At 49.9% G+C, this 25,102-nt stretch overlaps 2 protein-coding genes across 5 annotated transcripts in view; both read left to right on the top strand.

Moving 5' to 3' along the window:
- CETP (cholesteryl ester transfer protein) overlaps positions 1-25,102 on the top strand; it is a 63,862-nt gene that overhangs the window by 6,973 nt on the left and 31,787 nt on the right. For 2 of the 4 annotated variants that reach the window (XM_083165099.1, XM_083165101.1), the window contains exons 2-6: positions 4,327-4,441; positions 14,447-14,578; positions 15,940-16,010; positions 18,426-18,513; positions 19,114-19,183. In XM_083165099.1, the coding sequence (XP_083021225.1) occupies positions 4,327-4,441; positions 14,447-14,578; positions 15,940-16,010; positions 18,426-18,513; positions 19,114-19,183 (476 nt within the window). The remainder of the gene's footprint in view (positions 1-4,326; positions 4,442-14,446; positions 14,579-15,939; positions 16,011-18,425; positions 18,514-19,113; positions 19,184-25,102) is intronic. The other 2 variants (XM_083165100.1, XM_083165102.1) reach the window with 2 other exon arrangements.
- On the top strand, positions 20,388-24,718 carry LOC146045949 (uncharacterized). Its single transcript, XM_083165103.1, has 2 exons — positions 20,388-24,360; positions 24,455-24,718. Exon 1 carries the CDS (start codon positions 22,048-22,050, stop codon positions 23,326-23,328), a length of 1,281 nt encoding a protein of 426 aa, XP_083021229.1. The 5' UTR covers positions 20,388-22,047; the 3' UTR covers positions 23,329-24,360; positions 24,455-24,718.

Genomic DNA, 25,102 nt, shown 5'->3' with positions numbered 1-25,102 from the left:
TAATGTATGATTGCCATCACCTGTGGTGACACCTTCCTTATCAGTTACCCAGCTCCCCACAGGTGCTGGCAATCATACATTATCCATACCTCCCAGCATGCCCCTCTCCAGGAGGACACAATGCTCTGTTCCTGGGCTTCCCTGGTAATGTATGATTGCCAGCACCTGTGGTGACACCTTTCTTATCAGTTACCTAGCTCCTCACAGGTGCTGCAATCATACATTATCCATACCTCCCAGCATGCCCCTCTCCAGGAGGACACAATGCTCTGTTCCTGGACTTCCCTGGTAATGTATGATTGCCAGCCCCTGTGGTGACACCTTCCTTATCAGTTACCTAGCTCCCCACAGGTGCCGGCAATCATACATTATCCATACCTCCCAGCATGCCCCTCTCCAGGAGGACACAATGCTCTGTTCCTGGGCTTCCCTGGTAATGTATGATTGCCAGCACCTGTGGTGACACCTTTCTTATCAGTTACCTAGCTCCTCACAGGTGCTGCAATCATACATTATCCATACCTCCCAGCATGCCCCTCTCCAGGAGGACACAATGCTCTGTTCCTGGGCTTCCCTGGTAATGTATGATTGCCAGCACCTGTGGTGACACCTTTCTTATCAGTTACCTAGCTCCTCACAGGTGCTGCAATCATACATTATCCATACCTCCCAGCATGCCCCTCTCCAGGAGGACACAATGCTCTGTTCCTGGACTTCCCTGGTAATGTATGATTGCCAGCACCTGTGGTGACACCTTCCTTATCAGTTACCTAGCTCCCCACAGGTGCTGGCAATCATACATTATCCATACCTCCCAGCATGCCCCTCTCCAGGAGGACACAATGCTCTGTTCCTGGACATCCCTGGTAATGTATGATTGCCAGCACCTGTGGTGACACCTTCCTTATCAGTTACCTAGCTCCCCACAGGTGCCGGCAATCCTACATTATCCATACCTCCCAGCATGCCCCTCTCCAGGAGGACACAATGCTCTGTTCCTGGACATCCCTGGTAATGTATGATTGCCAGCACCTGTGGTGACACCTTCCTTATCAGTTACCTAGCTCCCCACAGGTGCCGGCAATCCTACATTATCCATACCTCCCAGCATGCCCCTCTCCTTCAGGGAAACAATGCTCTGTTCCTGGACTTCCCTGGTAATGTATGATTGCCAGCACCTGTGGTGACACCTTCCTTATCAGTTACCTAGCTCCCCACAGGTGCTGGCAATCATACATTATCCATACCTCCCAGCATGCCCCTCTCCAGGAGGACACAATGCTCTGTTCCTGGGCTTCCCTGGTAATGTATGATTGCCAGCACCTGTGGTGACACCTTTCTTATCAGTTACCTAGCTCCCCACAGGTGCTGGCAATCATACATTATCCATACCTCCCAGCATGCCCCTCTCCTTCAGGGAAACAATGCTCTGTTCCTGGACTTCCCTGGTAATGTATGATTGCCAGCACCTGTGGTGACACCTTCCTTATCAGTTACCCAGCTCCCCACAGGTGCTGGCAATCATACTTTATCCATACCTCCCAGCATGCCCCTCTCCAGGAGGACACAATGCTCTGTTCCTGGGCTTCCCTGGTAATGTATGATTGCCAGCACCTGTGGTGACACCTTTCTTATCAGTTACCTAGCTCCCCACAGGTGCTGGCAATCATACATTATCCATACCTCCCAGCATGCCCCTCTCTGGGAGGACACGATGCTCTGCTCCTGGGCTTCCCTGGTAATGTATGATTGCCATCACCTGTGGTGACACCTTTCTTATCAGTTACCTAGCTCCCCACAGGTGCTGGCAATCATACAGTATCCATACCTCCCAGCATGCCCCTCTCCAGGAGGACACAATGCTCTGCTCCTGGGCTTCCCTGGTAATGTATGATTGCCAGCACCTGGGGTGAAACACCTTTCTTATCAGTTACCTAGCTCCCCACAGGTGCTGGCAATCATACATTACCCATACCTCCCAGCATGCCCCTCTCCAGGAGGACACATTGCTCTGTTCCTGGGCTTCCCTGGTAATGTATGATTGCCAGCACCTGTGGTGACACCTTTCTTATCAGTTACCTAGCTCCCCACATGTGCTGGCAATCATACATTATCCTTACCTCCCAGCATGCCCCTCTCCAGGAGGACACAATGCTCTGTTCCTGGGCTCCCCTGGTAATGTATGATTGCCAGCACCTGTGGTGACACATCTCTTATCAGTTACCTAGCTCCTCACAGGTGCTGGCAATCATACATTATCCATACCTCCCAGCATGTCCCTCTCCAGGAGGACACAATGCTCTGCTCCTGGGCTTCCCTGGTAATGTATGATTGCCATCACCTGTGGTGACACCTTTCTTATCAGTTACCTAGCTCCCCACAGGTGATGGCAATCATACAGTATCCATACCTCCCAGCATGCCCCTCTCCAGGAGGACACAATGCTCTGTTCCTGGGCTCCCCTGGTAATGTATGATTGCCAGCACCTGTGGTGACACATCTCTTATCAGTTACCTAGCTCCTCACAGGTGCTGGCAATCATACATTATCCATACCTCCCAGCATGTCCCTCTCCAGGAGGACACAATGCTCTGCTCCTGGGCTTCCCTGGTAATGTATGATTGCCATCACCTGTGGTGACACCTTTCTTATCAGTTACCTAGCTCCCCACAGGTGATGGCAATCATACAGTATCCATACCTCCCAGCATGCCCCTCTCCAGGAGGACACAATGCTCTGCTACTGGGCTTCCCTGGTAATGTATGATTGCCAGCACCTGTGGTGACACCTTTCTTATCAGTTACCTAGCTCCCCACAGGTGCTGGCAATCCTACATTATCCAAACCTCCCAGCATGCCCCTCTCCAGGAGGACACAATGCTCTGTTCCTGGACTTCCCTGGTAATGTATGATTGCCAGCACCTGTGGTGACACCTTTCTTATCAGTTACCTAGCTCCCCACAGGTGCTGGCAATCATACATTACCCATACCTCCCAGCATGCCCCTCTCCAGGAGGACACATTGCTCTGTTCCTGGGCTTCCCTGGTAATGTATGATTGCCAGCACCTGTGGTGACACCTTTCTTATCAGTTACCTAGCTCCCCACATGTGCTGGCAATCATACATTATCCTTACCTCCCAGCATGCCCCTCTCCAGGAGGACACAATGCTCTGTTCCTGGGCTCCCCTGGTAATGTATGATTGCCAGCACCTGTGGTGACACATCTCTTATCAGTTACCTAGCTCCTCACAGGTGCTGGCAATCATACATTATCCATACCTCCCAGCATGTCCCTCTCCAGGAGGACACAATGCTCTGCTCCTGGGCTTCCCTGGTAATGTATGATTGCCATCACCTGTGGTGACACCTTTCTTATCAGTTACCTAGCTCCCCACAGGTGATGGCAATCATACAGTATCCATACCTCCCAGCATGCCCCTCTCCAGGAGGACACAATGCTCTGCTACTGGGCTTCCCTGGTAATGTATGATTGCCAGCACCTGTGGTGACACCTTTCTTATCAGTTACCTAGCTCCCCACAGGTGCTGGCAATCCTACATTATCCAAACCTCCCAGCATGCCCCTCTCCAGGAGGACACAATGCTCTGTTCCTGGACTTCCCTGGTAATGTATGATTGCCAGCACCTGTGGTGACACCTTTCTTATCAGTTACCTAGCTCCCCACAGGTGCTGGCAATCATACAGTATCCATACCTCCCAGCATGCCCCTCTCCAGGAGGACACAATGCTCTGCTCCTGGGCTTCCCTGGTAATGTATGATTGCCAGCACCTGGGGTGACACCTTTCTTATCAGTTACCTAGCTCCCCACAGGTGCTGGCAATCATACATTATCCATACCTCCCAGCATGCCCCTCTCCAGGAGGACACATTGCTCTGTTCCTGGGCTTCCCTGGTAATGTATGATTGCCAGCACCTGGGGTGACACCTTTCTTATCGATTAACCAGCTCACCATCGAATGGTGTACTCCCGCAGCCTGCGAATGGATGGTAACTAAAAACATCCATACACAGCCAGTGCGTGCGAACTCACGCTGCGAATGGTGGCGGCCAGGCCACCATTCGCATGGCGGGGTTTGGTTGACTCGCAAGGATGCAAATTTGCATCCGCGTAAATCAACCAGAATAACCCCCAACGTCTGGTGTCAGCCCTGCCGACTGCAGCCTGATGTGAGTTTTCACTACGCTCACAGGCATCAATCTCCAGCTCCACCGCCGGACCACATCTGGAGAGCATATTAGCATTGTGTAATATAGAAATTCTTCTTTATTTTCTATGTGATTGAATACTGCATCATCATTTTAGTGAATGAGAAGACAACAGAAGTGATCAGGGCTGCGTTCAGGCACGCCTCTTTTCCTGACATCAATGGAGAGAAGGCTGTCCGATTTCTGGGAGCAGTAACCTACGGTTTGACCAAGTAAGGCTCTCTGTGTGTCCGTAACAGCTCATGTGATCTGAATAGAAGTGTATACACATTATGGGGGGGATGCTCTAACATCCGCACCCCCTTACCGCTGCCCATCGCTGGCTACCGCATTCATAAATATTGCATATGCGATAATTATGGCACAGGACAGCTCTTGCGTTAAGAGCTGTCCTTTGCGGTGAGAGTCAGCGGGTCCCACCGGGACCCGGCGGCTCTCTCCTCCCTCCCTTACCCGGCGCTGCTGCGCCGTGCTCTCCTCCTCCCTGCACCCGGAAGAGGATCATAGTGCAGGGAGGAGATGGTCACAGGTCCGGGCAGCACAGCTCTGTGCTGCCCGGACACAGGTGAGGGGGGGTCGGTGCGGGTCGGCGGGGGGGTCGTGTTAGAAGCTCATAGGCTTCTATGGTGCATCGCCAGATTTTTCTGGTGATGCCCCCCGCCAGGGTAACCCGGCGGGGGATGCTTAGAGCAATGCAGTAAAAACCCAGATAACGGGGTTTTTTTACCGCATTTTTAGTTGAGAGAATCTCCCCCTATACTGCTCTAAACAGTTTAATGCCATGCAGACAGGGCAGAAAAATACATTTGGTTTGCCCGTATCCAAAGTGTATAAAGGCCTTTGTGTACATGTAGCCGGCAGTATCTAGCATCCTCTTGCTTATACAAGTGCCCACTATAGATCAGTACACCTCTGCCGGTACTGAAATCATTAGGTAGCAGCCTTCACTGTCAGCACATTACCTTCCCAGCATCTATCAGGGAAGGTAATGTGCCCAGCGCTACCCGGAAGTGCGGGTTCCTGGAGCAATTGTGCCCTCTAAGCATGTAACACGCTTGGCAATGAACATGTTTACCACCTGACAACAAGCATATGTACCCCCCTGGCAATGAGCATGATACCCCTGAAAATGAGAGCTGGGGGGGGGGGGGGGGGGGGGCTCTTCTGTATTAGGGTGGCTGGAACACTTAATCCAGGGTTGCCGACTTTTTAAATCTCCTCTGTGGCAGAAGCCCGGAGAGGAGACTTTCAGAAGGAGTTTGGGGGTGGGGCTTGAACGTGCCGTCATTAAGCACCGCCCCCATGCTGGAAAATGACCCGGTTTGCCCATCTCCACAGAGGGGGCAGGGCTAAAATGATGCGATTATGGCACTTTAGCTCACGCCCCCTCATCGGAGATAGTAGATAAGGCTATTTAAAGGTTATTTAAATGGTGCGTCGGAGGTTGGGGGGGTGTGTGTCCCTAAATCCAGGAGGTTTGTCCACCTTTCTGGGGGGGGGGGGGGGGGGCTGGGAAGGGGACCCGATTTTCGGGACCCTCCCGGCCATTTCGGGAGGCTAGGCAACCCTGACATAATCATGCCCTGATTCCAGCAGCAGTCCTTTAAATAAACACATTTTTGGTATTACAGTTGTAATCTTTTTACATTCTGAATGTACAGTTACCACAGAGTTTATCTCAAGCTTTTCCCTAACGCAGCTGATAGTTCTAATGAGTCAGTCTTTGTACAATCTGACCAGGATATCCTCACTGAGGAGTCCGGCAATGAAACTGGTTATGTATGTACATGTCAGCAGGAGCTCATATCGCACTGTGTCAGCACTGTGAGGCCGACTAGGGGAAGCGCTATATAAATAATAATTAGCTAAGTCATATACCCTCCTGGAATGGCCGGGAGGCTCCTGAAAATTAGGTCCCCCCTCCCGGCTCCCCGGGAAGGTGGGCATGTCTCCCACTTACACCCCGGAGCCCCCTCACCCCTTTCCCCGTTGACACAAATACCAGAATTTGCGGGTCCGCGGAGAGGGGCGGGGCTAAAATTACGCGATTAGGAACATTTAAACATTGCATCCCATCAGGACTGTCTTGTAATGTGATGGGACTTCCATTCTATCCTTATGTATCCCTCCTATTATCCCTATAGATTGTAAGCTTGCGAGCAGGGCCCTCCTAGCTCCATGTCGGTTTGTATCTACCCAGTTTGTTTAATCCCTGTTGTTTCCAATTGTAAAGTGCAACGGAATCTGCTGCGCTATATAAGACTCTGTAACAGAATCTGCTGCGCTATATAAGACACTGTAACGGAATCTGCTGCGCTATATATAAGACACTGTAACTGAATCTGCTGCGCTATATAAGACACTGTAACGGAATCTGCTGCGCTATATATGAAGCTGTAACGGAATCTGCTGCGCTATATAAGACGCTGTAACAGAATCTGCTGCGCTATATAAGACACTGTAACGGAATCTGCTGCGCTATATAAGACACTGTAACGGAATTTGCTGCGCTATATAAGAAACTGTAACGGAATCTGCTGCGCTATATAAGAAACTGTAATGCTGTGTACACACGGGGGCGATAGGGGCTATAATCGCTGGGAATATGGTCGCAGGCGACCATATTGCCAGTGATGGAAGTGTGCCCCGGCAATAAATCGCCGGGTGCGCGCTCCTGTTTTCTGCCCCATTGTAATCGCTGGTCGCAGCATTACCTCCGCGGCTCCCCCAGCAGAGGTTCCTTTTCATTAGCGACCATCTCTGGTCGCTAATGAAAAGGAGACACTGAGCAATATATTGCTCAGCAATATATTGCAAGCAATATATTGCTAGCAATATATCTCCCCTCGTGTGTACGCACCTTAACGGAATCTGCTGCGCTATATAAGACACTGTAACGGAATCTGCTGCGCCATATAAGGCACTGTAACGGGATCTGCTGCGCTATATAAGACACTGTAACGGAATCTGCTGCGCTATATAAGACGCTGTAACGGAATCTGCTGCGCTATATAAGACACTGTAATGGTATCTGCTGCGCTATATAAGACACTGTAACGGAATCTGCTGCGCTATATAAGACACTGTAACGGAATTTGCTGCGCTATATAAGACACTGTAATGGAATCTGCTGCGCTATATAAGACACTGTAACGGAATCTGCTGCGCTATATAAGACACTGTAACTGAATCTGCTGCGCTATATAAGACACTGTAACGGAATCTGCTGCACTATATAAGACGCTGTAACGGAATCTGCTGCGCTATATAAGAAGCTGTAACGGAATCTGCTGAGCTATATAAGAAACTGTAACGGAATCTGCGGCGCTATATAAGACACTGTAACGGAATCTGCTGCGCTATATAAGACACTGTAACGGAATCTGCTGCACTATATAAGACATTGTAACGGAATCTGCTGCGCTATATAAGACACTGTAACGGAATCTGCTGCGCTATATAAGACGCTGTAACGAAATATGCTGCGCTATATAAGACACTGTAACGGAATCTGCTGCGCTATATAAGACGCTGTAACGGAATATGCTGCGCTATATAAGACACTGTAACGGAATCTGCTGCGCTATATATGAAGCTGTAACGGAATCTGCTGCGCTATATAAGACGCTGTAACAGAATCTGCTGCGCTATATAAGACACTGTAACGGAATCGGCTGCACTATATAAGACACTGTAACGGAATCTGCTGCGCTATATAAGAAACTGTAACGGAATCTGCTGCGCTATATAAGAAACTGTAATGCTGTGTACACACGGGGGCGATAGGGGCTATAATCGCTGGGAATATGGTCGCAGGCGACCATATTGCCAGTGATGGAAGTGTGCCCCGGCAATAAATCGCCGGGTGCGCGCTCTTGTTTTCTGCCCCATTGTAATCGCTGGTCGCAGCATTACCTCTGCGGCTCCCCCAGCAGAGGTTCCTTTTCATTAGCGACCATCTCTGGTCGCTGATGAAAAAGAGACACTGAGCAATATATTGCTCAGCAATATATTGCAAGCAATATATTGCTAGCAATATATCTCCCCTCGTGTGTACGCACCTTAACGGAATCTGCTGCGCTATATAAGACACTGTAACGGAATCTGCTGCGCTATATAAGACACTGTAACGGAATCTGCTGCGCTATATAAGAAACTGTAACAGAATCTGCTGCTCTATATAAGACACTGTAATGGAATCTGCTGCGCTATATAAGACACTGTAACGGAATCTGCTGCGCTATATAAGACACTATAACGGAATCTGCTGCGCTATATAAGACACTGTAACGGGATCTGCTGCGCTATATAAGACACTGTAACGGAATCTGTTGCGCTATATAAGGCACTGTAACGGAATCTGCTGCGCTATATAAGACACTGTAACGGAATCTGCTGCGCTATATAAGACACTGTAACGGAATCTGCTGCGCTATATAAGAAACTGTAACAGAATCTGCTGCACTATATAAGACACTGTAACGGAATCTGCTGCGCTATATAAGACACTGTAACGGAATCTACTGCGCTATATAAGACACTGTAACAGAATCTGCTGCGCTATATAAGACAATGTAACGGAATCTGCTGCACTATATAAGACACTGTAACGGAATCTGCTGCGCTATATAAGACGCTGTAACGGAATCTGCTGCGCTATATAAGTCACTGTAACGGAATCTGCTGCACTATATAAGACACTGTAACGGAATCTGCTGCGCTATATAAGACACTGTAACGGAATCTGCTGCGCTATATAAGACACTGTAACAGAATCTGCTGCGCTATATAAGACACTGTAACGGAATCTGCTGCACTATATAAGACACTGTAACGGAATCTGCTGTGCTATATAAGACACTGTAACGGAATCTGCTGTGCTATATAAGACACTGTAACGGAATCTGCTGCACTATATAAGACACTGTAACGGAATCTGCTGCGCTATATAAGACACTGTAACGGAATCTGCTGCGCTATAGAAGACACTGTAACGGAATCTGCTGCGCTATATAAGACACTGTAACGGAATCTGCTGCGCTATATAAGAAACTGTCAATAAATTTAAACCTCGCCCCCTCTCCGCGGACCCATGAATCGCAGGGTTTGTGTGGCATGGGGGCAGGGCTTGGTGACGTGTTACTTCTCTGGGCTTCTCCTGGAGATGAAACAATAAGAGTAGGCAAGTATGACTTAAGTCCAGTGATAAACATTCACTGAAATGGCTGCCGGAGGATTGCCATTTCTTTATTCTTCTTTAGGAGTGCGGTTGTTACTCAGCACCGTAGCCGGCAACAGTGCACCTTGTACTGACCCCTCTCCCTAAACCTCTGTCACACCTAGAGGGCGTATCCTCTGCCTCCTGAGAAGCACTGCAGCTCCACAGGCTCTGGGCAGCTCTGCGGTAGTGCTACACACCGCAAGCAGGTCTGTAACTAAGGATGTCTGGAATGGCACACTGCAGTCAGTCAGAGCCAGCTTTACCGTTTAGACAGCTATCTAGGTGCTCCAGAATCTGTTATCCTTTTAACAAAAATAAGGATGACTCTGAGAGGCTTCCTTGTTAAACTTAATGGAGATGGCGGGTATTGAAATTGTACGATGCCAACTCCACATTTTCACAAGAGGTTAGGGAAAGTCAGTATTGGTGGTGGTGGTGGGAGGAGCAGTGAGCTATAAGCTGAAGATTTTCCATAGCTTGCACTGGCCCTGCAGCCAGTATTGCTACTGCAATGCCACCTTGCACCTGGACCTGACAGGCACACTCCAGTCTTTGTATGAAATCATGATGATCGGGGGACACGTTGGTGGGCGGCACAGGAAGCATTACCACTTTGTAACACCGCTGCTTTTACGCCACATGCAGCTGCCATAGGGTAGCGATGGTGCCTCCCACAGGTCCCTGCTGCCTACCTGCATTTGCAGACCAGTGATTACAGCTCTAGTGTCTCTAGGGAAAGTTATTTAATGTTCTCCAGAATTTGTTTCCATTATGTACGACTGACCATGGCATTGAATGCTAGGGCCTTCCAGCTAGAAAGTCTCAACACAGTGACTACAGGAGCAATTTTTAGGTGCCAATATTAAAATAGCTGACATATACGAGGACTATGCAATAGGTTTCTGGGTGCAGTGCATAGGTAGAGTACACACAGTCCATGTGCTTGAGAACTGTAGTCCCTGAGTAACGTTCTTGTGTAATGTCAGGGCACCGAACCGTATATACGAGTAGGCAGCATGTTCACCTCCTTCACGAACTCGTTATAGAGGGACCACTGGAGAGCCATGATCTTCTACAACTACAAGAGTGGTCTGTGACAGCAGGAGGGTTGTGACCAACTGTGAGCTGCTTCTGGGAACGGAGCACAATGCTGAACTGCTGTGTTTGAGTGGTTTGCAGAACGGGTGGCAGATGGTCCCTGGAAGACCTGTGTCCGCCATCACCAAGGCCAACGTTGCTACCATCACCGAGTTAGAGAAGGAGATAGGCGATTTATCACGTTCCAGCTGCTTGATACTCCATGAAAGCTTGGTCTGAGCAAGGTTTCTGCACATCACTTGATTTGGGAACAGATGCAGGCTCGGGTGACTGGGTTCTGAAACATGCTGGCAAGCTTTGATTGCAGCAGATTCAAGGTCTGCCTGGGAGATCATCATCGGGGATAAATTCTGGAATTTCTATTACAAGACCAAATAACAGTCAGACCAGTGGACCATTGTGCACCACCACAGAAGTTCTGACATGAGTGCAGCAGGGCCAAGCAGGCGGTGGCTTTTTTTGTGACTGGTCATGTACTTACTGTACCACTCATTCAGCAGCGCACCATCACTGGGACCTGGAATGCCAACCATTGCCTGACATAAGGGCTGGGAGCTATTTCCAAGCTCCTTACAAGAATTCACACTCATGGTGACCTTCTCCATCACTTGAATTTACCTGCCGGCAATTCCAAGAAAGTGGATTTTCTAGCACATTAACACATCCAGGAGCTTGGTACAGATCTGGCTTTGTGTGTTCCCAAACATCAAGAGCAAGATGTGTGGGATCCATTTGAGTCCCCAGAAGCTGCCACATGTAGAAGACCTGCTTTGGGCTGGTTCTGCTGCTTCACCAAGTGGCCTGAGCACAGGCAGCCTTTGTAGATATAATACTTCTTGAGCATGTGGAAACGCACTGCACACCACTTGTACTCTGCAGAACTTTGCAGTGAATACTTTAATGAATTTCATGGAAGTATTCATCATGTGACCCATAGATGGACAGTCCTGTTACTGATTTGTTGAACTAAGATGGTAAAGCCTTCGAACACACAATATGTTCCTTCGGTCCTGATGAGGGAGCAAACAAGGGCCGATCTCCAGCATTGCTCCCTCGCCTGTACAAGCACAGACAACAAAGGGGGTTGTTAACGGCTTGCGGGAGCACGTGTCATTCGAGGTATACACACTAGGTGATATAATAAACCATATATCGGACAGATGAGAAATATAGCTCATTATATGGCCTAGTGCAGCGGTTCTCAAACTGTGGGTCCTGACCCCAAAATGGGTCCCAACCTTCTCAGTATGGGGTCGCGACTCCATGTTGCTGACCATCAGGTTAATGACTTTTCTAATCTCAATCAGTAATTCATGGAGTCTGAAAAATCTGTTGTCTGTTATTATAGAATCCTCCCATCACTCTGTGCTCCACAATGCTGCCATGTATGTGCTGTCTGCTGACTGCACGTGTGATGTGATGGGTTATGGTATATCAGACTCCTCCCATCACTCTGTGCCTCCACAATGCTGCCATGTAAGTGCTGTCTGCTGACTGCACGTGTGATGTGATGGGTTATGGTATATTAGACTCCTCCCATCACTCTGTGCCTCCACAATGCTGCCATGTATGTGCTGTCTGCTGACTGCACGTGTGATGTGATGGGTTATGGTATATCAGACTCCTCCCATCACTCTGTGCCTCCACAATGCTGCCATGTAAGTGCTGTCTGCTGACTGCACGTGTGATGTGATGGGTTATGGTATATTAGACTCCTCCCATCACTCTGTGCCCCCACAATGCTGCCATGTATGTGCTGTCTGCTGACTACACATGTGGTGTGATGGGTTATGGTATATTAGACTCCTCCCATCACTCTGTGCCTCCACAATGCTGCCGTGTATGTGCTGTCTGCTGACTGCACGTGTGATGTGATGGGTTATGGTATATCAGACTCCTCCCATCACTCTGTGCCTCCACAATGCTGCCATGTAAGTGCTGTCTGCTGACTACACGTGTGATGTGATGGGTTACGGTATATCAGACTCCTCCCATCACTCTGTGCCTCCACAATGCTGCCATGTATGTGCTGTCTGCTGACTACACGTGTGATGTGATGGGTTACGGTATATCAGACTCCTCCCATCACTCTGTGCCTCCACAATGCTGCCGTGTATGTGCTGTCTGCTGACTGCACGTGTGATGTGATGGGTTATGGTATATCAGACTCCTCCCATCACTCTGTGCCTCCACAATGCTGCCATGTATGTGCTGTCTGCTGCCTACACATGTGGTGTGATGGGTTATGGTATATTAGACTCCTCCCATCACTCTGTGCCTCCACAATGCTGCCATGTATGTGCTGTCTGCTGCCTACACATGTGATGTGATGGGTTATGGTATATTATACTCCTCCCATCACTCTGGGCCTCCACAATGCTGCCATGTACTTTATGTGCTGTCTGCTGACTACACATGTGATGTGATGGGTTATGGTATATCAGACTCCTCCCATCACTCTGTGCCTCCACAATGCTGCCATGTATGTGCTGTCTGCTGACTACACATGTGGTGTGATGGGTTATGGTATATTAGACTCCTCCCATCACTCTGTGCCTCCACAATGCTGCCATGTATGCGCTGTCTGCTGACTACACATGTGATGGGTTACGGTATATCAGACTCCTCCCATCACTCTGTGCCTCCACAATGCTGCCATGTATGTGCTGTCTGCTAACTACACATGTGATGGGTTATGGTATATCAGACTCCTCCCATCACTCTGTGCCTCCACAGTGCTGCCATGTATGTGCTGTCTGCTGCCTACACATGTGATGTGATGGGTTATGGTATATTATACTCCTCCCATCACTCTGGGCCTCCACAATGCTGCCATGTACTGTATGTGCTGTCTGCTGACTACACATGTGATGTGATGGGTTATGGTATATTAGACTCCTCCCATCACTCTGTGCCTCCACAATGCTGCCATGTATGTGCTGTCTGCTGACTGCACGTGTGATGTGATGGGTTATGGTATATTAGACTCCTCCCATCACTCTGGGCCTCCACAATGCTGCCATGTACTGTATGTGCTGTCTGCTGACTACACATGTGATGTGATGGGTTATGGTATATCAGACTCCTCCCATCATTTTGTGCCTCCACAATGCTGCCATGTATGTGCTGTCTGCTGACTACACGTGTGATGTGATGGGTTATGGTATATCAGGCTTCTCCCATCACTCTGTGCCCCCACAATGCTGCCATGTATGTGCTGTCTGCTGACTGCACGTGTGATGTGATGGGTTATGGTATATCAGACTCCTCCCATCACTCTGTGCCCCCACAATGCAGCCATGTATGTGCTGTCTGCTGACTACACGTGTGATGTGATGGGTTATGGTATATCAGACTCCTCCCATCATTTTGTGCCTCCACAATGCTGCCATGTATGTGCTGTCTGCTGACTACACGTGTGATGTGATGGGTTATGGTATATCAGGCTTCTCCCATCACTCTGTGCCCCCACAATGCTGCCATGTATCTGCTGTCTGCTGACTACACCTGTGATGTGATGGGTTATGGTATATCAGACTCCTCCCATCACTCTGTGCCTCCACAATGCTGCCATGTATGTGCTGTCTGCTGACTGCACATGTGATGTGATGTGATGGGTTATGGTATATTAGACTCCTCCCATCACTCTGTGCCTCCACAATGCTGCCATGTATGTGTTGTCTGCTGACTACACGTGTGATGTGATGATCTTCTTCAACTGCTGGGGTCATGTCATTTTTTTTTATTGTCTGACCGGGTCCCAGAGCAAAATAGTTTGAATGACCCCTGGCCTTGTGTGTATAGGGCTTCAGATTGTTACATTCAGGTATCGTTTGTGTCTGTTTTCAGATATAGGTCCATGTTTCATATCCTGTACGTATTTATTAATGTGTTTCAGTATCCAGATCAGCAATATGTCAATAGAAAACAGTGAGGTGGAACTGAAAGAAGATGATGCTGTTGAAATCACGATTAAGAATGTCAGTGCGTCCTTCAAAGGAATATTGAATTATGGATATGGGTCGTGGTTGTAAGTTGGATTGTTTGCTTTGTAATATAGTCTGCATATACTGTAACTGTTCCCTACACCATGGCCATCTTAACAGCATTGTAGGCCCCAGGCAAAGCAATGCATTTGGGGCCCCTCCACACCCTTTCATGTGAAAAGATGTAAACAAAAGCATACCATGCCCCCCCTGTGTTCCCGTGCAATCTCTCCATTTGCTTCCAAATAGTGAATAAGGATGGCCATCGACCATCGATTATTTGAAATCATCGATGTTTTATGGCCGATGTTGAATACTTTAGCCATCGATGGGAGAGGACCAGATGGTTTCCCTCCATCGATGGCACAGCTAAACAATGTTTTGCTATTTTTTCTCCCAAAGTGACAGGGCACGGAGCATAGCCCCGCCCCTGACACCCGTGAAGCCCCACCCCCGTTTTTTTGATTGGCCCACATGCCAATCAGTCAAACACGATGGATGACCATCGATAGGTAAAAATATCGATGGTCACATATTGCTTAGTTTGGCAATGGCAACGATGGCTATCCCTAATAGTGAATGGCTGTCAGTACTGTGATTGGTGGACAGCTCCAGCACTCTGATTGGTGGAAGCTGACAGAACCTTTATTGGGCTTTTTAAAAGGTATCAAGTAATAACTACATGCACAATCAGTGCTGGATTAAGCCTTCGGGGGGCCCGGGGCACTTTTGAAAGGGGGCCCCCTCCTACTTGTCATTACTGGCTGCAAACTGAGTGGGAGAATATTACACTGTCAAAACACAGAGTAAAAGTAGTATAAACTTGGTCAATGGTCAACTGCAGGGGGGGGGGGATTAACATGAATATGAAAAAATTTTTGTCCCTCTGTACCTTACAAGTTCAGCACTGCCTCTGATTAAAAACCCTCCCATGACAAGGCAGCTGCTGCTGCTGTCCTCCATGGGCCTGAGAAGCATATGATGAGCTCCACCAAGCAGAGCTCAGCACAAGCCTCTCAGCCTCTGACCTCTTGTGCAAAGTGTTATGGGACTTAGTCAACTCCCAGTAATGTTCCTTGACTCCTGATGCTCAGCACCATTAATTATTGTCACATTGGCAGATAGGTGAAGCTGCAGCACTACCCCATCCCATGCTCACAAGCTAAAAAAAACAACAACACAGGGGGCCCCTAGATAGAGAGGGGCCATGGGGTGTGCCCCCACTATAATCCGGCCCTGTGCACAATAAGTAATACAAGGCTACACAAAGCACTGAGAACACACCTGGGTGTGTTACACGCTTGGAGAGAACATACTGTAGTGACATCTCTGAGTTCTGTATTTGGTAGATTTCCTCTTACTACAAGTCTAATGTTAATAACAATCGTTGCTGTTTCACTTGTAGCATGAAGGTTGGACAATCGGTTGAATTTGAAATCTTTTCCTCCACTGACTTACAAGTTAACACAAAACTAAGTAAGTGGCCACAATACTATGAGAACAAATGGTAATACAGGTGTTAAAGGATAATGTGGGTCATTCTGGTTGACTCGCAAAGCTGTGAATTTTGAGGCTTTGTGAGTCATTTAAACGCTGCCCACACGAACGCCCACACGCACCGCTAATCATTCGATGGTCGCCGACCATCGAGTGATTTCTCTAGCGCTGGCAGATCTAAGACACTCTCTGGGCTCCCTGTATGGGAAGCGGGCGGGCAGCTGACATTCGCTGGCGTCAGCTGCCGGCCTCCCGCATCACGGGCGAATTTCCATGGGTACGCCCAGCATTTTCATGGGAATGCACAAAGGCCGCTCGCACAATGCGGCTGCACATGCGCATAAATGATTGTGCGTATCGCATAACATTGCTTCCTGTGCGAACGCCATCTTGGTGCTGCCTCCACCGTTCCAGCTGCTGTGCGGCGCTCCCGCCACCATCCTGGCTGCTGCCCGGCGCTTTCTCCATGGGACCCTCTACAGCCTGGCGCTCCCTCAGTCCCTGCTGCTGCCCAGCGCTTCCTCCACTGTTCCAGATGCACAGGAACCGCTGCAGCCCGGCGTTGATGAGAGGAGGTCCGGCTGCTGGACGGCCCTGAGACAGGAGGTCCACTACTCCACTTCAGCCTTAGGTACCTTTATGAAAGTGAATGGGGGAGGGTCTGGGGGTTCATTACAACATGTTAGTACCTGTGCTTAACCTTAACCCTCTTTCTCTCCCCTCTCCTCTCTGCGCTCTCTCTCCCCTCTCCTCTCTTCTAACCTCTCTCTCTCTCTATGCTCTCCTCGCGGCTCTCTCTCTCCCTGCTTTCCTTTCTCTCTTCACTTTCTCTTTTTCTCCCTCCTCTCTGCTCTTTTCACCATGCTTTCTCTGCTCCCCTCTCTGCTCTCTCTCTGCTCCCTCTCTCCTCTCTCTCTGCGCTCTCCTCTCTGCTCCCCTCTCTTCTTTCCTCGCTCTCTCTCTCTCTATGCTCTCCTCTCTCTCTCTCCCTGCTTTCCTTTCTCTCCTCACTTTCTCTTTTTCTCCCTCCTCTCTGCTCTCTTCACCATGCTTTCTCTGCTCCCCTCTCTGCTCTCTCTGCGCTCTCTCTCTCTCCTCTCTCTGCGCTCTCCTCTCTGCTCCTCGCTCTCTCTCTCTATGCTTTTCTCTCTCTCTCTCCCCGCTTTCCTTTCTCTCCTCACTTTATCTTTTTCTCCCTCCTCTCTGCTCTCTTCACCATACTTTCTCTGCTCCCCTCTCTGCTCTCTCTGCGCTCTCTCTCTCCTCTCTCTCTGCGCTCTCCTCTCTGCTTCTCGCTCTCTCTCTATGCTCTCCTCTCTCTCTCTCTCCCCGCTTTCCTTTCTCTCCTCACTTTCTCTGTTTCTCCCTCCTCTCTGCTCTCTTCACCATGCTTTCTCTGCTCCCCTCTCTGCGCTCTCTCTCTGCGCTCTCCTCTCTGCTCCCCTCTCTCTCTCTATGCTTTCTCTGCTCCCCTCTCTGCGATCTCTCTCTGCTCTCTCTCTCCTCTCTGCGCTCTCCTTTCTGCTCCCCTCTCTTCTTTCCTCGCTCTCTCTCTATGCTCTCCTCTCTCTCTCTCTCCCCGCTTTCCTTTCTCTCCTCACTTTCTCTTTTTCTCCCTCCTCTCTGCTCTCTTCACCATGCTTTCTCTGCTCCCCTCTCTGCTCTCTCTCTCCTCTCTCTCTGCGCTCTCCTCTTTGCTCCTCGCTCTCTCTCTCTCTATGCTCTCCTCTCTCTCCCCGCTTTCCTTTCTCTCCACACTTTCTCTTTTTCTCCCTCCTCTCTGCTCTCTTCACCATGCTTTCTCTGCTCCCCTCTCTGCGCTCTCTCTCTGCTCTCTCTCCTCTCTCTCTACGCTCTCCTCTCTGCTCCCCTCTCTTCTCTCCTCTCTCTCTATGCTCTCCTCTCTCTCCCCGCTTTCCTTTCTCTTCTCACTTTCTCTTTTTCTCCCTCTCTGCTCTCTTCACCACGCTTTCTCTGCTCCCCTCTCTGCTCTCCTCAGTTATGTGTGTTTAGCATTGTTTATTGTACTAGACCATTGTGCTATTACTGCATACCTGCGTCATCCATACTGTATATGTATTTGACCTTATTTGCATGTACTGTTACACAGAGTAATTAGAAGATTAAACTGAAATAGGCAGGAGATTATGGTGTGGCTGAGAGACTTTGTATATTGTAGGGAGTGCCAATAGATTATGGTAGACACGCCTGATTGGCGGTATTAGACACACCCAATAGATGGTGCTAGACACACCCTTTGACGGTGCACCACCTAATAAAATGAGCCGCGCACGCCTATGATTCTCTGCGTGGTATATGTACTAAAGTGCAGGTTTTCAGAAGTGGAGATGTGGTCATAATGTCGTCTCACCTACTAACATCTTGTATTCACAGCCTGTGGGAATAAGCGTGTTGCGGCAGACACATCGGATTGTTACCTGACGTTTCATGAGCTGGTCTTACACCTGCACGGAAACAAGGAGTAAGAAGACCGTATTTATACACTTACTAATATCAGTGCTGAGTATATTGGGCCCGATTCAGTAATGATTTGCATCGGGGTCACTCTGCATACAGATGTAGCGCGGCTCATTCTTGCAGCTCCCGCCAGGGCTTGCGGTTTGTACGGATGGAAGCGGTCAGGGGGGTGACACATGGGAACCCCCAGCGTATACTGGGCATGCCCATATAAACAGTGGGTGCGCGTCCCCATGCGTACACAGGCGGACCGATGCCTGCCGGGAGTGGGTGGCTGTGCCCGCCCCACTCTTGGAGCCGGATACCGCAAATATACTGTTGGTCAGTCTATAGACTGACTTATATTTGCGAACAGGGGGAAAATAATTTGATGGTCAACGGCCAGCAATGGATTTCGCCCCTGTACATTCCCGTGCGGTGATGTTGGTGCATCGGCTGGGGCGGGCATTCGCTCACCCGGCGCGCTGCGTTAGATGACCCGCTATGCAGCGGCTTTATGCAGAATAGCGAGTCAATGTAAATCCGGTCCATTATGTATTATAAGGAATAACAATCACTTATGCATTATTATGGCTACAAATAAGAAAAGTTTTGTTTTTTGCAGCCCTGGATGGTTGAAGCAGCTTTTCACAAACTTTATTTCATTCACACTAAAACTGGTGCTTAAAAGTCAGGTGAGAAACTGGTGATTTTTTTATATTGTGTTTGTACCAATCTCTCATTGACTAACAGATTTCTTCAGGGCCTTAGATGGAGCTGTACCAGCAGTGCCACTGGTACCTTAACTACCCCACAGCCCCTGCATCTGACCAGTAATGCAGCTTCAGTGCTGTAGAGCGGTCAGGAGCATCCAGGCTGTTAACACATGTTTCTTCTGCGGCAGACAGCAGGGGCCACAGGGATAACAGTGGGTATAGGAGTGAGGTCACGACCAATCCAGCACCAGAAAGGTTAAAAACTTCTGGCTGTCTGGAGACAGCCCCTGGCTCCTCCCCTCATCTACCCCACCTCCTAGGCTAGTTACTTTCAGTTTTAATTGTGCTGGCAGGAGCCAACACGCATTTTTGAAAGGGGCTGCTTAATGCAGCCTAAACTTCGTTTTAAATTTTTTTTCTTATTATTTTTACACTGACTGGAGTCTGTTAGACCCCTGCACTGCGCTCCATCACTCGGGACCCGGCAGCCGCACACCTCCCACGTGGCTCCCACAGCGGGGGTGTCGGCTGGCTCCGAAGCACTGGGGAGAGGCAGCCGCGACGGGGACCACTTAAAGGTAATGCGCTCCCCGTCTGTAATTGCGGCTGAGCAGCCCGGCGAGGGGGATTGCCGGGCTGCACTAGCAAGCGGCAGAACCGCCGCCTTTTAATACGTGTTGTGCACTCTGTCCCGCTGGACCACCAGGGAGACTTTGAGTGTGGGCAGCGACGTCGGTATGCGGGGCCGCCCGGCAAGCGCCGGATCCCCGCCATTTTACCGGCGCCGCATGAGTCATTAAATCCCAGGTGGCCATTTGCTAGTAGGGGGAGGGAGCCTCTCCTCACACAGCCCCTCCCCCGGAGACAGGAGCTAGGATATACCCACGTGTGTTTCCAGCCCTGATCTCTTCCTGCCTGCCTGCTGCAGGTTACAGTAATTTATGCTCCTGCCGGCCTTTGTGCTTTGCGGAGCTCAGTGCCAGGTTTTTTATTTTGCATTGTGTGCTGTGTCTCATATTGTCTTAACACTATCACTGCCTGTCAGAAAGTATATTGTGTTAAATGTTACAATCAGCTGCCTCTTGTACAATGTCAGAGGAGAGCGGTGACGACACATGGGCCCCTGTATTTGTGTCCTGCATGCGTTGCAGGTGCCCCCCCCCCCCCCCGGAGAACCTGCATGGGCGCGTGCTTTGGCAGACTCGGTTCAGGGCATCCGTACCTCTTTAAAGGGTAAAAGCCGTAAGGCCCGGGTCAGGGGGATTCCTTCTACCCTCCCCCATCAGGACACTGATACAGATGATACTGATGAGGAGGAGGATCAACTGGTTGACGACAGGGTTGAAGGAGATGCTGATGAAGTCTCAAAAGGCGACATCGCAGCACGCGTCGATGTAGGGGGCCCTGGTAATTGCGGTTAGAGACGTTTTAAATTTACATGATGCCTCTGAGCCGTCTCAGTCTGTGGTCCCATCTTTTAAGTGTCCCAAGCGGATTCTGTCAGTGTTCCCTAAGTCTTCTGAACTAGAGGATGTCCTTAGGGAGGCCTGGGTGTTACCAAATAGGAAGTTTCCGCTCCCTAAGCGGTTTAATTCCTTTTACCTGCTCCCTCCAGAGGATAGGGTACGCTGGGAGACTGCTCCCTAAGTGGATGCAAATATCGCTAAGATTGTGCGTTCCAATACTTTACCCATTCCAACCGCCTCTCTCTAAAAGATCCCGCTGACAGAAAGTTGGAGAACTTTCTTAAGCTCATGTTTACAACTTCTGGGGCGGTTGCGCGGCCTACGCTGGCATCTGCCTGGGTGGCGAAGGCCATGGTAAAATGGATTTCTCTCCTCAGTAATATTATTACTGAGGGAGATAGTGTAGATGACATGTTTCCTATCCTTGACCTCATGCATCAGACTGCACTATATTTGGGGGAGTCTGCATTAGATGCAGCCACTTTTACCTCACGAGCGTCCGCCTCGGCAGTGGCGGCACGACGATCTCTGTGGCTTTGCTCTTGGAAAGCGGATGCTGATTCCAAACAAACTCTAGAGGCGTTACCTTTTGCGGGCTCTCTATTGTTCAGAGTTGGACAAAATTGTGGCCACGGTGGCTGCCTCAAAGGCGGCTTTCCTGCCATTGACTCCTGCTCCACATCCTCAACTGGCATTCCAGTCCTTTCGTTCACAAGGACTCAGGCCCAACCCGCAAAGCCCTCTAAAGCCAGGGGAAAACGTCCCTGACCCACCAGACGCCCTGACCACAAACCCGAGGATAAGCCCTCGGCATGACGGGGCGGCGCTCCACCTGGGGGATCCCAGTGTGGGGGGTCGCCTGCTTCGGTTTTCGGACATGTGGCTAAAATCCACGACAGATGCATGGGTTCGAGATGTAGTCTCCAAAGGCTATTCTATAACCTTTCGCCGTCGACCACCAAGCTTGTTCTTTTCAACAAGTTCTCCGAAGGACTTTGAAAAGCGCGTAGCTCTGGAACAGGCCATACAAAAACTACTGTCCGCAGGTGTCATAGCCCCCATTCCGGTGTCGCAACAAGGCACAGGTTTTTACACCTTTTCTTGGTGCGGAAGCCCAATGGGACCTTCCGTCCCATTTTAAATCTAAAGAGGCTCAACAAATTCCTATCGGGTCCCGAAGTTCAAGATGGAAACCATTGTTCTGGCGTTGCAACCAGGGGACTACATGGCATCCCTCGACATACAAGATGCGTATCTGCATGTACCCATCAAACAAGAACACTGGCGGTTTCTGAGATTTGCGCTGCAGGACCATCATTTTCAATTTCAGGCACTACCTTCGGCCTTGCCACAGCTCCCCGAGTGTTTACGAAGGTCATGGCAGTGATGGGCAGTGCTCTTCGCAACCAGGGTGTCCGGATTCTTCCATACCTGGACTATCTGTTGATCCTGGCACAGTCGCCTCAGGTTCTCCAGGCACACTTGACCAAGGTCGTGGCGGTCCTGGAACACCACGGCTGGGTTATCAATTGGCCCAAGTCATCCATGATTCCCACTCAATCCATGGTTCACCTAGGGGCCCTGTTGGACACAGTAAATCAGCATCTTCTCTCGCTCAGGTGTGTCTCAATCCATGCCTGCATGAGGGTCCTGGACTCCATGGTCTCGGCCTTCGACATGGCAGAGTACGCACAGTTCCACTCTCGCCCACTACAGCGGGAAATTCTCAGGAAATGGTCGGGAATGTACTCCAACATACGATCACACCTGATTGTCTTGTCTCCGACAGCACAGAGCTCCCTGTCATGGTGGCTTCTAGATCAGAACCTCATGGAAGGGAGGCCATTTTGGATTCACAGGTGGACTCTCCTCACCACGGATGCCAGTCTCCGAGGTTGGGGAGCGGTCACATGTCAACAATTGTTTCAGGGGCTTTGGACTCCGTGGGAATCCATGTTGTCCATCAACATTCTCAAACTGAGTGCAGTCTTACTGTCTCTCCGCCAGGCGGAGCCTTGGCTTCGAGGTCACCCGGTGCAGGTCCAGTCGGACAATGCGATGACGGTGGCTTATATCAACCACCAGAGTGGCACTCGGAGTCGGGCAGCCATGGTGGAAGCCTCTCGTATCTTCCAGTGGGCGGAGAACAAGATCACCGCATTGTCGGCAATCTTCATTCCGGGGCTCCTCAATTGGGAGGCGGACTTCTTGAGTCGTCAGACTCTGGATGCTGGCGAATGGACCCTCCATCCAAAAGCGTTCCAGATGTTGGTGGACCGGTGGGGCAGACCGGAGGTGGATTTGATGGCATCACGCCACAATCACCAGGTCACCCTGTACGGTACCAGGTCTCGAGATCCAGGCGCTTGCATGGTAGACGCTCTGTCAGCCCAGTGGCCGTTCGCTCTCATGTATGCCTTTCCCCCATTTTCGCTCCTTCTCCGAGTTCTTCGCAAGTTGAAGGCAGAAGGGGGCACGTTGTTTCCTGTGGCCCCTCATTGGCCTCAGAGGATCTGGTTCTCGGATCTGCAGGCCCTGTCAGTGGCCCCTCCAATCCGTCTACCTCTGTGGCCGGATCTGCTCTCACAAGGGCCGTGCCTCCATCCTGATCTGCAGCGGTTGTCTTTAATGGGGTGGCTATTGAGACCGCCTTGTTAAAAGCTAAAGGCTTTAATTCTCGGGTGATTTAGACTATGCTCAGGGCTCGTAGGCCTTTTTCGGCTGGTGCTTATCATCGCATCTGGCGGGCTTACTTTTTCTGGTGTAGTTCCCGGCAGTTTAATCCAAAAACCTATCGTTTATCTCGGATTCTGTCCTTTCTGCAGAAGGGTTTAGAGGCTGGCCTCTGACTGTCTTCACTGAAGGTGCAGGTATCAGCCTTTTCTATTCTATTTCACAGGAGGTTGGCGTTGTTGCAGGACGTCCGCACTTTCTTGCAGGGGGTCTTGCGAATCCAACCTCCATTTGTCCCACCGGTTGCTCCATGGGATCTTTCTCTGGTTCTTAAGGCCCTACAGGGCCCACCTTTTGAACCTTTGCGGTCTGTGGATCTATCTTGGCTTACATGGAAAACTGTTTTTCTGTTGGCCATTGCTTCTGCCAGGAGGGTTTCTGACTTGTCGGCTCTGTCCTGTCAGTCTCCTCTCCTGGTTTTTCATCCTGATAGGGCAGTTCTTCGAACTGTCCCTTCACACCTTCCCAAGGTGGTGTTCAAGTTTCACATTAACCAGGAGATAGTGGTACCGGCCTTTCGTAGGCCGGATGCTTCTCCTGAACAGCGGTTTCTGGATGTGGTGCGTGCATTACGCATCTATGTGTGCCGTACTAAAACACTTAGGAAATCTAACTCTCTCTTTGTCCTCTATGAATTTCAAAAGAGAGGTTGGCCTGCTACAAAGCAGACTATTGCCCGGGGGCTGAGGTCTGTCATCAAACAAGCTTACTTGGGTGCCTCCCTCCCGGTTCCAATGGGGGTCCGGGCTCATTCCACGAGATCTGTGGGTGCGTCTTGGGCTGTTAGGGGTGGTGCGACAGCAGAGCAACTTTGCACGGCGGCGACTTGGTCGTCTCCTCATACTTTCTTACGCTTCTATGCGTTTGATACGTTTGCCTCACAAGACTCGGCATTTGGCCGGAGTGTATTAGCTGCGGCCCAGGCGCATCCCCACCCTTAGGTGGCTGCTTTAGGACGTCCCACTGTTATCCCTGTGGCCCCTGACGTCTGCCACAGAAGAAACTGAGATTTATGTCTTACCTGTTAAATTTCTTTCTTCGAGGACGTCAGGGGCCACAGGGATCCCTCCCTGCCGCGCCTGCTTCATGGTATTACCATTCATAGTTACTCCGTTGAGTGAACTTAGTTAAAAATTCCTCTGTTGAGGGTATTTACACATGTTACATTTATGGTTTCTCTATTGAGCAACCACACACACATATATTTGTTGAATGTGTCTCTGTATGGGTTTCTCTTCCTTCTATCTTGTCTCCTGCCTGGCTTGGGGAAAAAAACTGAAAGTAACTAGCCTGGGAGGCGGGGTAGAGGAGGGGAGGAGCCTGGCCTAGGAGGTGGGGTAGAGGAGGGGAGGAGCCAGGGGCTGTCTCCAGACAGCCAGAAGTTTTTAACCTTTCTGGTGCTGGATTGGTTGTGACCTCACTCCTATACCCACTGTTATCCCTGTGGCCCCTGACGTCCTCGAAGAAAGAGATTTAACAGGTAAGACATAAATCTCAGTTTCTGCTGTTGTCCCTCCTCCTTATGTGACATCACCGAATGGGCTGGAGAGAAGTTCTTTGGTGCTGGATTTCTTTATAATGTATGCTGGCAGTAACAATTTTCCCTTATGTTTTGTTTAAGTTGCTACAGTATTAATGATTTTTAAATTCTGCACAGTGTCATGAACTACCATGACAACCACAGTTGCATGACACAAGA

This window comes from Crinia signifera, chromosome 11, assembly GCF_055691185.1.
Source record: "Crinia signifera chromosome 11, ASM5569118v1, whole genome shotgun sequence".
In the NCBI taxonomy this organism is placed as follows: Eukaryota; Metazoa; Chordata; class Amphibia; order Anura; family Myobatrachidae; genus Crinia; species Crinia signifera.
This window is presented reverse-complemented; position numbering and strand designations above follow the sequence as displayed.

Coding starts and splice junctions, on each gene's coding strand:
- LOC146045949 (XM_083165103.1), top strand. CDS start 22,048: ATGGCAGTGATGGGCAGTGCTCTTCGCAACCAGGGTGTCCGGATTCTT.